Source organism: Eurosta solidaginis, chromosome 4, assembly GCF_040869045.1.
Source record: "Eurosta solidaginis isolate ZX-2024a chromosome 4, ASM4086904v1, whole genome shotgun sequence".
Taxonomy (NCBI): domain Eukaryota; kingdom Metazoa; phylum Arthropoda; class Insecta; order Diptera; family Tephritidae; genus Eurosta; species Eurosta solidaginis.
In genome coordinates, this window is record NC_090322.1 from 200,889,493 (window position 1) to 200,906,103 (window position 16,611).

Sequence of the window (16,611 nt, forward strand, 5' to 3'; positions counted from 1 at the left end):
TGCAAAATCTCACGAGTTAGACAAAACGAGGACCTTTTCAACATGTTGGCCATCTCTTTTGATCCAGTCATATCATTCATGAGGCATGTAAAAGATCTTACAGACACCTATAGCTCAGAAATGGTTTCCTTGTTAGATAAATTTTCAAGTGACGAAGATCACGTTAAGATTAAATAAATGATCCACTTTTTCTATCACAACAAAAAAATTATTTAGTACTTAGTTTTGTTATTTTATTGAAAAAAAAATGAAATCAATAAATACAAAACTTTTAATCATAAATGGGTAGAGCCACACACCTTCATACAACTCATATGTTTATCTGATTTCATGTTCAAATACATCTTCATAAAAAAAAAAATTTCAATGTTTGTCCTTCAGTTTTTAACAAAAAATTTTTTTTTTGTATTTTTCTACAATTTTTCAAATTTGACGAATTACTGTGAAGCATCCTGTTACTTTGGCACCCTGTATTTTAAATTGTCCAAAGTCCAAATAATTAGCTCGCAGTTGCAGTATTAATCTTTAAAATATCTTCATTAGTTCAAAAGTTATGATTTTTACAAAGAAAAAACTCAAAGGGCGCCATCGTTCGACGATCGTTTTGTTAATGTCAAATTAACTGCTGTGTGTGGCTATTGTATTTTTCCTGAAACGATAAGAAGGCCAAAAAGAATCTTCCCTATCGAACATTTTTCCTAATTCTAAAAATATTCTATCCAATTAGTTTCTTTCACAATACATTTAATATTATAACTCTAAAAGTTTACAGTCCTGTCATAATTGTGCCAATAGTTTTGGTTGAACAGTGCTTCCCGCAAGCGGAGAATTAAAATATATAGCGACATGATTGGCATTGATTTTCAAAGTTATTACGTATCGAATAAGTGACTTCGGCTACGTAAAATGCTGGCCAGGGTATAAAGTTCGCATATGTATGGCATATCGTCGTGTAAAAATGAAAGTTCGGAAATAAAAGTTAAATCCGGACTTTTATTTTTTAAGGCCAAAATAAAGGTCCGGCTTGATAACAAAGAAACGACTTATCCGAATTAAATTTTTTTTTTTTATTTCCGGACTTTTATTTTTAAAAGTCCGAGTTTAATTAGTTCTATCGGACTCAAAAATTAAAATACAGATTTTACTTTTATATTTGGACTTTTATGGAAAAAGTTCGAAATATAAAAAGGATGCATGATTCGCCATGATATTGCTATAGGGATACCTGAGAACTGAAACAATTTCACCTAGGACAATTTTTTGATCCGGACTTTTTCGACTTCGAAAAAATAATAATTATTATTTTCCCTCCCTGATCAAATAAACTTTATGGTAAATTTAAATAGTTCTTTGACTGCTAAGTGAATTTTTATATTTATAGCGGGTATATACTCCAAGCCCATGATATTCAGAGTTCCTATCCAATCGAACTTTTATTGGTCCCCACTTATGCACATTGTGCGGATGCGAAAAAAGCTCGCTACAGAACGTTCAAAACGTTACCATTCAATATTTTAGGTTTTCGCGTTTAAAATTTTCATGCCAAAGATGCAAACATAGAGACAAATCGAGTGGGTCAGTTAATTTCATGTGGCGCTTTTTAACACTTGTTGCAACATTTTGTATATTCACTGCAATTATTGTTTTTGTAATTGCACACTTATCTTAATGCCGTTTGTTCCACTTTATTGTTTACCCACGAGTGTTTTATTTCGTTTTCATTAATTTGGTTTAGTTTGTTTAACTTGGTTTTGGCTAAACGAAATCCACAACCTGTTGAGGCTCGTGAATAACTTGTGGTCGGTTCACACCTGTTGTTGTATTGTGCTTGAAATTCGATTGAGGGCGTGCTAAATTTACTATCAACCGTTGTTTTGTTTTTATGTTTTTTTATTGTGTAAATAAATTAATAGCAAGTGTTAACATTTTAAACGCTAATTTGGTTTTTTATCTTCTTATTATTTTTTGTTTTGTTCTTGTCCATATCTCACGGCACGTCTGAACTGAGTTTCAGCGAAAGAATATCATTTTCTCTGAAAAACTTATACAACTTTGCAGGTATGAGTTGTTGTTGTCGTTGTAGCGATAACGACACGCCCCGAAGATTTTGGGGAGTGTTATCGATGTTGGTCCTTTGCCGGTTATGAATCCGTTACGTTCGAGCAATAAGCGCCATAAAGGTACAAGGCCGACCGTATCGGGAACGATTGGATATGAATGATCACATTGAACCTTCTGGGCTATTCGCTCACACCCACTAGTTCCATGTGGAACTTGTGGGCGCCAGAGCTTCGGCTGTGATAGAAGCAGGACACGGGTAAGTGATGTTGACAATGGGGTTGGAGAAGCTGTAAATTACGCTGGCAGCCCCTTGAATCATTTGTGTAATTTAGTCGCTTTTTACGACAGGCATACCTGCCGCGGGTACATTCTAAGCCCCCTAACCCGCTGGTATGTAGAAATGAGTAAAATATGATTATCTGAACTATTGGCGAAATTGTCCTAATGCGGTCAAGCCCAAAAAATGATTAATATATTATGTCCCAAATTTCTATGAGATATCTCAAAACTTGCGAACCTAGTTTACGTTCAAGCTAAAAAGCAGACGACGCTCATAGCTAAATCGTGTCAGTTCCCCATTCTAAGCACCACACATATTAAATATATCAATTCATGCCCATGGAACTAAAGTGGATCATCCAGTTGACTGTTGGATGGACCCGGACAAGAAATAACGAAGAAATATTGCTAAATTTTGGTAGTTAGAGCTAGGCTAGTTTGAGTGGTGCGATAAGATAAGTGCGGATAAATAGGGGAGAAAGATTGCTGTTATAGGGTCACGATTCTTACGTGAATTGGAGAGATATCGTGGCGTGAAAAAGGAAGATATGCCTAATTAGAGATTAAAAACGTGATGCAGAACGCCGCGAGCCGCTTCATGCTGATGGTTGAAAGGAATAATGTTCGAAAATTCTACCAAAAACTATAGAATAGCAATATCTCGGCTAAAGAAATGCAAGGCGCTGGCCAACGACGGACTACCCGCCGATCTGATCAAAAACGCAGATGAAGAGTGGGTATAGATATGTAACAGCTCCTTTGAAAAATGTGGTCGAACGAGCGCACCCCCCTGATTGGAATTCATCTGTCCAATTCACAAGGATGGTGAGCCCGAAATTTGCATTAATTGCCGCGGATTCAGCCTGCATAATATCGCGTATAAGGGTATAGTTCGCAAGTTCCCCCTTGGGACAAAATATATGCGTGGAATTTCCCATAAATATCCTCTTTATCTGGTATCTAGATAATTTTTATCAAAAAGAAGTTCGGTGGGGGTAGGGTGATTTCTATGACTGCTGGTACACATTGTTTTCGGCATTTTAGATTAGATTAGATTAGATTTATTCATTTTCTTTCAATAACTTTTTTACATATGTGTATAAAATAGGAACTTAAATTAATACAATTAGTAATAAATGAAAGAAAAGTAAGGCACTCAGTAAAATGGTATGCAATTTTAGTGTTGGATGCCGTCACAAATTAAGATTAATGAATATGTGCGATATGTGTGGGGTGAAGGTAGAGATAAGCCATAATTTCAATGAGTTAAATAATGAAATTAATAAAACATTAACAATAACAATTTTGGTTTCAGTTCACTAAGTGATAGGGTTCAGCAAATTTTTGATGTCGTCGTGTGAAAGCTCTAATAAAAATGATTTAACATTTTTTAAAAACTCTCGCAAATTCCTAATGACACGCATAGTCGCAGGTATCTTATTGAAGACTTTACAAGAAACGATAGTATGGAAGTTATTAAAATGAGTAGTACGAGAAGTGGGAACAACAACAAGTCCGAGTGAGTTTTGCCTCAAATTATAGTTATCGGAGGCAAGGCTGTGTAGATACCCACAGCAAATAAAAAATATTTTTAAGGTTTTATAATAGAACATGTGCTTTACCCGAAGAATTTTCAACTCCTTGAATAGTTCCATGCTGTGGTGAAAACGGTTAAAGTTGCATATCTTCCTAATGAAACATTTTTGAGTAATAAGAAGTTGCTGGATATTAATGTGAGAAGCACCCTCTCAACAGCATATGCCATATTGAAGCCTTGAGTGATGACTTTAGCCCAAAGTGTGAGGGCTTTTCCCCCACCACTTTGTATCTCAAGCCCTGGGGACACATCTTAGACAATATAGCCAGCCAACCATACAGCTTCGGATACCAAGGGGGCTTAAAAGAGTTACGGGACCATGCAAGTTGACTTTATCCAAGGGGGAAATCCCTGGAAGTGAAGCAGATAGCGCATTTTAGGACAATTTTCACCATCTCTAATGAACTTCAAATTATCTGGAAGATAGCAATCCTTGAGATAGATAACTTCATTTGGCTAACATAGGCTGACCAACTCCCAATTACATCTATAATGTTTTGTAGAACAAATCCATTATGAACTCCTACAATTGAAGAACGTTTTTATTCCTCAAATGCCATACCTACAGGTCAAATAAGGCTGACAGAAAGAATGACTGTACACTGAAAGAAATGGCGCTAGTAAAATCAACAAATCGGTTCTGTTGTTCTTGACTTAACGGATATTCGGTGAAATTGATCGAAGTATGGTTAATTCGACCGAGTTCTTTGTCAAGCGAGCAAGTTCGTTTAGTAATTTCAATAGAAGAGCAATTGTCGCTCTTAAGTTAACAAATTCTGTAAAATTGAGAGATTCCTAATCAATCTAGCTAATTTTTTTGTTAACACAACTGATCTCACTAGTCATTTCAACAGCGATCAACAGTCAATACATGAGCAAATTTCAAAGAGAATTTTACGCTCACTGCGCTCTCTACTTTGTACTTATGTATACTGTGTACTATATGTATGCACATATTTACGCATGTATATGGCGGCCGCCGTGGTGTGATGATAGCGTGCTCCGCCTACCACACCGAAGACCCTGGGTTCACACCCCGGGCAAAGCAACATACAAATTTTAGAAATGAGGTTTTTCAATTAGAAGAAAATTTTCCTAAGCGGGGTCAACCCTCGTCACTGTTCGGCAATGACTCTGAGTGTATTTCTGCCATGAAAAGATCTCAGTGAAAACTCATCTGCCTTACAAATAACGCAACATAGGTACTTTCGTACAAAGCTTTCGCAACAAATTTTTTTGTTTATTTGACTACTAAAGCGGTCAATTACGAATCAACGATTTGTGCGCAGTTGATTCAACGTCTTGTTACGATGGATAAAAATTGACAGAAATTTCGGTTGAATTGACCCGTATTTCGGTTGATTTTACCAGTCTTTTTTTTTCAGTGTAACGAATGGCCAGAGAATAGAAAAGAGGTTTATTTAATTTATATTAAATAAGTTGAATCGCCATGAATTGTCCATGTGTGTTTTAGACCAATTTTTTGTTAATGTGTCCATATAAAATCAGACTATGTGGATATTAATATTCTTTTAAAAAACTTAGTGAATAGAGAAAACATGAGCAGCCAGAAACATTTTAAAATATGTAAATAATGAAATTTACCAGTCGTTTAGAAAAATGTTCGAAAAACACTATTAAGCAAATAATTTAAGTAAGTAATCGAACAGCGATTTAGCAGGCGATGCAGTCTGTTTACTATTAAGAACGTTTTTTCAAACACTCACCACTTGTGTGAATTCACAATGAACAAATCGCAAAAATCTATTGTGAACACACGCATTTTTTTCCTTGATCTTCAATGACAGTCGAAACTTCAGTTAAACAGAAGAAAAAACAAGGCCCGATAACCTTCGAAGGATTTAAGGCCGAGCTTCTTTCCCAATTTGCGTCGTGCTCTTTTTAAATTTTATAAAAATTGGCGGGATGAGGCCTAATGTTTTGTGCCGACTCCAAACGGCACCTGCATGAAAAAACAAGAATTTCCATAACTTCTAGATAACTGATCAACTGAAGATAGCGAAAATGGCCGCTAGTGGTAAACCAAAAATTTTACGAAAAATATCTGTACACTCTATGGGAAAAACATGATATGCTGCCGCAAGATGGTATTTGGCAAATCCCAGTTTGAATTTTGTAAGCAAATTTCGCAATGAACGTGAAAAAATGAACAGCTGTCTATAACAAAAGTAATAATTTTGCAGTGATATATTTTGCAAACTTAAAATCGTTACGGTCTCTGCTATATACAATATGTAAAAGTTAATTCTAAAATTTTACGATTCCTATAGTAATTCTTTACAAATAAAGAATTGATTCATAATAAACTCAACGGTATAGTAAGTTTATCTACATATTTCCACATACGTACCTTTTGCATTCATAATCTTATCTTATCATAAGTCAGGTGTTAAACAATTGAACTTTTTAAGCGGGCGTAACAACACTTGAGCTCTTCATATAAATCATATGCAGGCAAATCTCTGTGATGTCGTTAACATTAGGTGGCCTTACTCCTCATACAAAAAACAAAAATTGATCAAGTTTCAGACTTTACTTCTTGGACGGATATGTAAAACTCATTTGACCCACTACTATTTTTAGTCGTTTATTGTTAAAAAATTGTTTAAATAATAATTTTTTGCTTTGTACTTTTCATATAATTTTACTTTTTGTCGCTCCTTATCTCGTTTTAGGTGCTCGGCCTTATTTGTATGATCTGTGCTTCACCCGCTTACATCGCAGCTACGTCCTTCTTTCTGTTCGTGGTTGTTATCTCATTCATTGCGACAATTTTGTGGATTTTCGCTTACTTTTTGGGTATACGCGAAGCTTTGAATGTAGCGGTGAATTGGATATTTACGGTAAGCTTAAAGAAACCCTAAATGTGCAAGAACATATCACACACCTGGATCAAAACAGCGATCAACTAAAAAAAAAAACGCAACGTTCAGAAAATGCATGAACTAATTAATGGCCCGACAACAAAGAAAGGAAGTGTCAAAATTGTATCTTTGCACAAAAAAAAAACATTTTTTCCTACCCCTGATATTTGACAGGGACGGGTCCTGAGGACCCCAGGTTAGATTACGTTGAACTGTCCGTCAATAAAGACCTCACATAGACTGACACATAGTGTTAACATAATTTATATGACGACCAAACGGAAGAACTGCAATCAGGTGCATTAGAATCTTACTTGATAAATTGATGTTTCTTTCTTTCGCCCGGCACAACTACATTGAAATTGCTAATAAAGGGCCAAAAAAGGTTTCGGGTTGGAGGCCAACAGCCAACAGCTTAAAAAATAAATAAATGTAAAGCGCGATAACCTCCGAAGAGATCTAAGGCCGAGCTTCTCTTCCAATTTGCGTCGTGCTCCTCTTGATTTTTCCCTACAAATTGGCCGGACGGGACCTACATGTTTTATGCCGACTCCGAACGGCATCTGCAAGGCAGATGAGTTTTCACTGAGAGCTTTTCATGGCAGAAATACAATCGGAGCGCTTGCCAGACACTGCCGAGGGGCGACCCCGCTTAGAAAAATTTTCTTCTAATTGAAAAATCTTATTTCTAAAATTTTGATGTTGCTTTGCCCGGGAGTTGAACCCAGGGCATACGGTGTGATAGGCGGAGCACGCTACCATCACACCACGGTGGCCAGTCCAACAGCTTGGTGTCACTATAACGGGGCTCCCTCCTGAGGAAACTTGACGAATGAGTTATTAGATCAGGGTCCTTATGATCGTGTTTGGATATAAAAGAAAGCCGCTTCATTCTCAAACTGAACAAATCTGCAGAGAGAGCACTTGCGTACGTCGTTACAAGCCACTGTGATATTGCTTCCCTATTCAGAAGATTGATCAGAAAGAAAAGGCGACTCAGCACTTTCTTCGCTGACGTCGAGGACTCCAGCAAGATTGCTTAGAGCTATTTTTTCGCAGAAAAGATTTAAATGGTAAAAATGAGTGTAGAGTGCCGAGGGTCGATCCCGTTTAAAAACTTTATAAGGTATTTTTGAACTTGTCCAGTGATTCGAAGCTAGTAGCCATACATTAAATGCGGATAAAGAGCGGAAAATGGAAAATAGAAATAAAAATAACAGCCAAATTTTATTTTGTTTTGACAGTTGTTGATTTGCTATTTAAAATTAAAAAAAAAAAAAACAACAATTTTTGATGTTGCGTATTTGTCATGATATGCTACACAAGTTAGCAATGCAATGATGCTAGACCATTTTCCTGAACTCCCATACAAAATATGCAGAAAATAATTTAAAACGAAAAAAAAGTTGTTCAGGATCCGTAGCTTTCATTTGCAATAGCGAAGTTTCCAACACCAAATACACAAAATTCTGAACTCCCTACAGTAGGGAGTATAGAGTACTTTTCGTAATTTCTGCCCCATTTTAACAGATAGAAGCTTCGAATTTCAAACAATGCTTACATATGTATATTAAAAAAAATATTGTCTAAAAAAATCGTAGAGATCGGTCATATATACAGTGTACTCTCTCTTAAACGGACACCTAAGAGACTGCCAAATTTCTCCGCTTATGAGAAGAGTATTATTGATGAATGTTTAAACAGTTTTATTTCCAAAACAAGAATATTAATACATACAAATAAGACTGAGTTAGGAGGTTCATAAAGCTTTGTTCATAAATTAAAGAATAAAGTTTTGTGTACAAAATATTCACAATAATTGTACGGAAAGTTATGTTGTGACTTCTTTTGAACCTTTCCAGCCAGCCGGATGATGCACTAAAATCGTCGTAAATGAGTCTCACTGCAATTTCTTTAGCTTTGCTCCTTATAAGTGTGCCGGAAAGAGGAATGCTGTTGTTTCGAGCCTTCACAAACCATTCGTAGCACAATTTATCAATATTAAGGCCTTTGAGCTTCAGCAGACTCCTTTTTCTCTCCGGGTTGACGTCAGTGTCCCACAAACTTAAAATTTGATCTTTGTTTTTGATAATGCTGGCAGCTTGCGTTTTGCTGATCTTACATTTCTTTGCCAACTCTCGTAGACTTAGTTTTTCTTTCTTATGAATTTCAATGACATTAATTTTGTCTTTAATACTCAACACTACTTTAGGCATTGCGATTCACGCACGTATACACACAAGAAGATAATAACTACGTGTGTGCAATAGGTACATACATTTTTATGTTTTTTACTGTATTGAAAACAGGTTCTTCGTATTTAGGGGATTCCCCTACATCCATGCACGCATTAGTGAATAAGCGACAGCTGTACGTATATGGTAAAGAGTAAATGAAAAAAGTGTTGTTAGCTGTCCGGTTATGGGAAATTAAAAAGGCCTTTGGGCAAAGATTTTAAAAATTATAAGATGGTACATTGTAGACTTGTAAAACTTTGTGGAATTTGTAGAAAGGCTGCGCGAGGAATTTATCATACTTTTTGCTATGCTATCCGCCTCAACATACATAGCTGATTTTTTAAGGCTGTTTAACTCTGTAAACTTTGCTGTAATTTATTTTGCTTTTGGAAAAATGACCTATTTGAAATAAGCTGGCTGAAAAATATTGGCATAACAGCTTAAGTTAAATCAACAATGGAAAATCTTGGAAAATTTGAGCAGATGTGGCAATTTGGCGCGTTCTTTGAACGAAATATTGACAATCTATTGACCATCACTAGGAAATTAGCGACATCAACTAAGCAGCACTTTAGCAATACTACTGTTATTATTTGGCTGTTCAAACACACCCATATTAATTGTGCATTAAATCTAAAATATAAAACCCAAAAATGACTCGGGTTGTTATGTCCGCAGCATTTATTTGGTTCAAATACACAACCAATAATAGCCAAAGCCATAATAATTTACACGGGTCATCAATTCTTTCTCTGATTCAAAAGCTGAACTACCAGCGCTACCGTCATCAGCTCAGTGTCATCATTGCCAGCAGCGCCATAACACCAAACTCGTACCTGACACACAAAAATCGCAATAGCGCAAGTGAAATGTACTACGCACTCACTACTGAGCAGCGTCAAAAATTCGCTTGGAGTCATTGCGTCAATGAGCTACCATTGAGCTGGCACTGCATTGGCGCTGGCTCCATGCAATTTACATCACTAAAATTGCGCGAATGCCCAGGCTCATGACTTTTTTAATCCAGATAGTGAAAACGAAGCAGGAGCAAAACGTATGGTGTATTCCTGGTGTAGCCGCCCACTTTGTGGAGAATGAACGACTCTACAATGCTCCCTCTTATTAATCTACTCTATTTGCTTTGGGGTAAAAAGCAAGTGTCCGCGCCCTGTTATGGGAGGGTTGTCCGCTCAAAAGGGAAAAACTTAAAAAATGCTTAAGGATCTTTTGGTACTGAAAAAATTGTCCGTTTATGAGAGGTGTCCGCTTAAGAGAGGTGCCCGTTAGGAGAGAGTACACTGTACAACTTATATCACATGTTTGCAACGCATCAACAAAAATAGTGTTTACGGTTTTTGAGGTTGCGTATTTCCCATGACGTAGCAAATGCAAAGCCGTATATAATTTTTTGGAGAATGCAATGCTAAATATCTATTGCTTTTGGAATGCAATTCACAAAGCATGTTTTTTGATCCAAATTGTGTGGTATATTTACAGGCGCACATCAACAGAGCCTAGTTACATTGGATTTTTAGCAGCGCTTTATTTAACAATGCCTCCGCTGCTCACTACTACTTACTTACTTAATTTAATAGGCGCTTAACCGTTTAAACTTTTAAAAGCGAAAATTTTTTATGTATTCATTATGCATGAAGTTGCTCAAGATAGGCTTGAAGTGTGCTTCAATTTGATGGTATAGGATAGGATAGGATAGGTTAGGTGGTAGCTGCCCTGATAAGGATAGCTCACTTGGACAACACGAAGGTCCGTTGTGATACCACATACACCAAAAATAACGGTGACCTAGATCCAGCTACTTAGAGAATCGTTGGGTAGCAACGATAAAGCTCCGAATGATACCGATCTCAACTTTGGATATATCCTCGGGAGATCCAAGTGAGTCGCGACCGAAGTACTTTCGCCTAATTCTGGCAAAAGCTGGACAATCAAGCATAAAGTGATTTGGTGATTCCACCTCATCATCCTCCATACAGCTGCAGCAGGATGGAGTTTCCAGTATATTGAGACGTACCGCATGGATACCCATGGGACAGTGCCCTGTCAAAACCCCAATGACCATTGATAGGTGAGCCTTAGTGAACCCAATTATTTCAGCAGACCTCCTGCCATCCACTTTCGGCCAGAAAGATCTTGCTACCCTGCAAGACGTGGTATCCGCCCAACGTTTGCTGAGCTGATTCGAGGCCCAGCTATGGAGGAGCAATCCACAGGTGGCCAGCGGGATCCCGAAGTCCCTACAGCCATCTTCATCCGGTTCAGTTGTACCGATGCGGGCTAAGAGATCCGCTTGACAGTTACCCGGGATATCACTATGGCCCGGGACCCAGATAATCTTAATTGTAAAATAATTCGATGCAATCGCAAGCTAGGTCAGGCACTCCCAGACCACCCTCGATCGCACTGTAGTTGAGCTCAAGGCCTTGATAGCCGATTGGCTATCAGAGTAAATGTTAAATTCCCTAACCGTGGTAGCACTGGATAGCATTCCATCCACCGCATCCTTAATCGCAGCAATTTCCGCTTGGAATACACTGCAGTGATCAGCCAACTTAAACTTGCGGCTTAAATTTAGCTCTTGACAAAAGACCCCCCCACCAACCTTTCCATCCAGCTTTGACCCATCCGTGAACAAGTTAACCGGTCCCATGCCCCAGATAATTCCTCTTCCCCAATCCTCTCTCTCTGGAATAACTGGGGTGAAGGTTGTATAGGGAGCTGTTATCGGCATACAGTAGTCCGTTCTGTCCGGGATGAAGTCGAAACTGGTAAGAAGGCTAGAGTGTCCGCGGTCAGAAAGTCTATATCCCATATCACGAAGCCTGACCAACGACCTTGCCGCGGCCGCCTTTCCCGCAATATCTACTGGGTATATGTTCAGCATGACGTTCAGTGCCAAGGTAGGCGTTGTTCTGAGAGCGCCACTGATACCGATCAGCGCCGTCCGTTGCACTGACACTAACATTTTGGAGGTGCTCGCCGTGTCCAGTGCTTTCCACCAGACCAGCACCCCATATAGCAGAATCGGTTTGACCACCATCTCATAAAGCCAGTGTACTATTCTTGGCGAGAGTCCCCATCTCTTTCCGATAGCTCCTCTGTAGCAGTACAAGGCAATGGCGGCCTTCCTGGCCCGATCTTCCACATTGGGTCTCCAGGACAGTTTCTTGTCCAAAACAATCCCCAAATATTTAACCCTATCAGAAAGTACCAACGGTACCCCTCCAATCGAGGGAGTTCTGAAATCGGGCACCTTATATCTTCTTGTGAAAAGGACCAATTCCGTTTTTCCCGGGTTGACCGCCAATCCACATGATTCAGCCCACCTAGCCACAGTATCCAGGTAGCCCTGAAGAACTTCGCGCAGGGCGCCCAGAAATTTGCCTCTGACTAGGATAGCGAGGTCATCTGCATAGGCAACCACCCGACAACCATTGGCTTCCAGCTCCACAAGAAGCTCGTTGACTACCACAACCCAGAGGAGAGGAGATAGGACACCCCCCTGTGGCGTGCCCCTGCACACCTTCCTCTTAATTATGGCCCCTCCCCACTCCGCTGCGACAATTCTGCCGCATAGAAGTTTGCTAATAAATTCAACCAGAGCCGCCTCGACTCCTAAACCCACCAGAGCTCTTTCGATTGACCCCGGTAAGACATTGTTAAAAGCTCACTCGATGTCTAGAAAGGCACCCAGAGCATACTCTTTGTGTTCTAGGGACCCCTCTATTTGCTTTACAATCGAATGGAGAGCCGTTTCCGTCGATCTGCCCTTGCAGTACGCATGTTGTGAAGCCGACAGTAACCCCCGAGGTATCCTTTCCCGTAGGTACAGGTCAATCAATCGCTCAAACGTCTTAAGAAGAAACGACGAGAGACTGATTGGCCTGAAATCCTTAGGTGATACATGAGAGTTTCTGCCGGCCTTCGGAATGAAAATAACCCTAACCGTGTGCCAAGACTTCGGGATATAGTTAAGCCTGAGGCAGTTAGTATATATGATGGCCAACCAGCGGCAGGAAATCCCCAAAGACATTTGAAGCTGCGCAGGAATGATTCCATCCGGGCCCGGAGACTTATAGGGCTTGAACGACCCTATAGCCCAGGTTATCTGACTTTCCCGTATTGGAATGGCAGGCACTTCTGCATGGCCAACGACCGCCGACCATGCAGGCGAAGATCCCTGCGCAACTGGGACATCGGGAAAATGATTGTCCAGTAAAAGCCTTAGGGACTCCTCGCTACTCATCGACCAGTCCCCACCATCATCTCTCAGATACCCCAGAGGAGCGGGGTTCCTAGAGAGTATTTTTCTAAATCTCGCGGATTCATTGCAGCCTTCTACGTTTTCGCAGAAGCTTCGCCATGCATCTCGCTTGGCTATCCTTATTTCATATTTATAAATCCCCAGACTCACCTTATAGAGCTCCCAGTCCGAGGGTAATTTACTCCTCCTGGCTCTGTTGAAGAGCCGCCGACTGGACGCTCTTAGGTCGTCAAGAGAATCCGACCACCAGGGCGGCTTGCCTTTCCCCCTGTAAGTTTTCAATGGGCAGGACAGCTGAAAGGCGCTATTGCTTGCCGAGGTGAAGTTTTCCACCAGAACGTCTATCTCAGATTCGGACAGGCGCGAACTAATGATAGGCACCGCAGGCAGTAGCTCTCCCAGCTTCCTACAATACAAGTCCCAGTTAGTACTTTTAGGGTTCCTAAAAGATATTTTACCGGGACGTTCTTCGTTCACTGAGAACTGAATATATCGGTGATCAGAGAAGGAGTGCTCGTTGAGAACCCTCCATCCAGATATCCGACCTTCCAGTTCTCTACTAACCAGGGTGAGGTCCAGGACCTCCTCCCTTAACGCAGTAATAAAAGTCGGGTCATTCCCCCTATTACATATACAAAGTCCCTCATCTACAATAAAAGTAAATAAAGACTCACCTCTAGTGTTGGTATCCGAGCTTCCCCAAATGCTATGATGGGCATTTGCATCGGCACCGATGATCACGCCAACACCTCTCCGCCTTGCTTCAGCGGTGATTTCACCCAGTATCGCAGGTGGTGGTCCCACTACGTCCCCGTGGGGCATGTACGCTGAGACCACCCACATTTCATTACTTCCTCGCTCGAGGCAGACCGTGGTTACGTCAGCATTGCTGAAATTAGAGAGAATAAAAGCTTTAATCTCTTTTTTAACAAGCACACAGGATCTAGGCCTACTTGCCTCCCCATGCACCAAGGTGTTGAATTTTCCAGTCCTTAATCCAGAAATCTTACTGCCGTTACTACTCAGCCACGGCTCCTGGACAAGGACTATATCCACTCCGCCTTTTTCAAGGCAGAGCAACAAATTTGCGGAAGCCGCCTTAGAGTGCTGAAGATTGATTTGACGGATTTCCATCAAAAGCGCTCTTCTTCCGCACCCCATCCTTGGCGGATTCGTATTAGTATTGTCCATTCTAAAAAAGTCCCCCCTCAAGGCCGCTATCCGGAGCCGATTGTGTAGTCGCCCTTTAACGATCTCGTGGTTATCTATGCTACGCAGGGAGGCCACGCGAGGGTTGACGCATTACCTTATGAGTAATGCGTTCAGAGCCAGACCGGACGCGAAGCGGGAAAATCTTCAACCGCACCTACACCACCAACTTAACGGCGACGGAGCCGGAACGTACCTTGAGGCCCGCCACGGTTTTAACGGGACGTGGGCAGGTGCAGCATTAGCCTACCAGCCATTTTGGTAGGGTTTCACCCCGACCTACTAAAGTGGCAGAATACCGCACCTACCAGCCCAATGTCATCAAGTCAAAATGTGATGTGAAATCAAAGTCCTAAAACAGTCCAGTTCGTCACCGTTGTGTACCGATCTTGACTCTCCCTCCCCAGAGCTCGGCACAATGACTCAAGGGGTGCGGGTTTTATCGAGTTGTCCTCTCTAGATCCGCTATTATCAGTAGAAGCAGGGGCACCTCGTGCAGGACGTGATAACTAATCACGCGTGACATTCGTCACTATGGCCGGTCTAAGACTGATATCAGTGATGCCCCCAGATGGTATAGGAATGCCAGACGAATCTTTTCTGATTGGAACTTTTTATTTAAGGTATTTATAATTTTTTATGTTTTCTCATTTCAGGAATTAATTAACACTGCGTTATGCACGGTTTTGTATTTTATTGCATTTGTTGTGCAATTGGCTAAGTGGTCGAGTTATCCACATACATACTCCTATGGATCGAATATAGCGGCCGGTGTCTTTGGTGTATTCAATTTCTTGGCCTATGCTGCTGGAACATATTTCCTGTATTTGGCACACAAGAGCGGTTCCAATTATTAGTAAAGCCAGGAGACAAATGAAGAAACTAAAATTAAACTAAAAGAAAAAACTAGAAGCAAAAACTAGCTCACCTCAAAGTTATATATGTAACGTACCACCAAAAAGCACGGAACAAAAAAAAAAAAGCATACAAAAAATTATTTGCAATACGACAACAGAAAAAAGTTATCATTAAATGGAGTTCAATGCATCAATTAGTCAAAAATAAGTTAATTATACTTATTAAAAAAATTATGATAATGGAATTGATAGTTTTAAATGTTTTTTATTGTTATATTTACTTAAAAGCAAGAAGAAAAATCCAGTGAAATTTTCAGCTTAGTCGTTGAGAACACATATACATTTATAAATATGCAAAATCAAATCAATATTTTCTTGTTTTTTTTTTTTATTATTATAATTTATTAACTGTACTGCCGTGAACAAGTTTTCTTCTCTGTTTTAATCAACATATTCTTGTTGAAACTTTCCAATATAATTTTTATAAATATAGTATATGAAATATTTTTTACTATTAATAGATTGTTATCTTTTCTACTTTTTTAATTGCAGACAGATTGAGTATATCTGAAAGCTTTTTATTGCATATTGCTATATAAAATTTCATTATTTTTTTTATTCGCATGTTTTATTATAAACAACTGCACAATAGACGTTAACAAATATAAATTCAAAGAAATATTTCTTGAAGGCAAAGAAAAATAAAAGGGGCTTATAACATGTATTTTGTAAACTTTATTTAATTTTTTAAATTTAATGTTAACAAAATAAATAAATGTTGAATTTTTTACAACGAATCCTGCGCAAAGACAATTTTTAAAGGGCTTTTAAGCAAAATAGAGAATCCATCAAGCTTACATAACGAGACAATCTTTATATATTTGAATCGTAATCTTAGAGCAATTGTGCACCCGAGAGCTTGGTAGAGCTTCGGAAAATTATTCGGCATTCACCCACATGTCGTGTGAGGCAATGACAAAGATTCAGAAAAGTAAGCAATCAGTTTTAGCTTGTACTTCAAGCAGTAAACATCTCCTGCGTGAGTGCTATGCTCAAAAATTTTCCATGTTAACACATACAACTCCAAACAAGTAAGGAAGGTGGACGCCTTTTCAAGATATCGCCATAGAGGTGGACCAGGGGTGACTCTATAATATGTTTGTCCGATATGGGTATCAAATTAATGGTATTAATGAGGGTTTTA

The 16,611-nt window shown here is 39.4% G+C and overlaps 1 protein-coding gene across 5 annotated transcripts in view; it reads left to right on the forward strand.

The window, feature by feature from the left end:
• The window catches only part of LOC137250893 (CKLF-like MARVEL transmembrane domain-containing protein 4), a 99,507-nt gene extending 83,369 nt beyond the window's left edge, over positions 1–16,138 (forward strand). For all 5 annotated transcript variants that reach the window (XM_067784563.1, XM_067784560.1, XM_067784562.1 and 2 more), the window contains exons 3-4: positions 6,634–6,801; positions 15,207–16,138. In XM_067784563.1, coding sequence (XP_067640664.1) covers positions 6,634–6,801; positions 15,207–15,407 — 369 coding nt within the window. In that variant the 3' untranslated portion in view covers positions 15,408–16,138. The remainder of the gene's footprint in view (positions 1–6,633; positions 6,802–15,206) is intronic.
• The last annotated feature ends 473 nt before the right edge of the window (positions 16,139–16,611 follow it).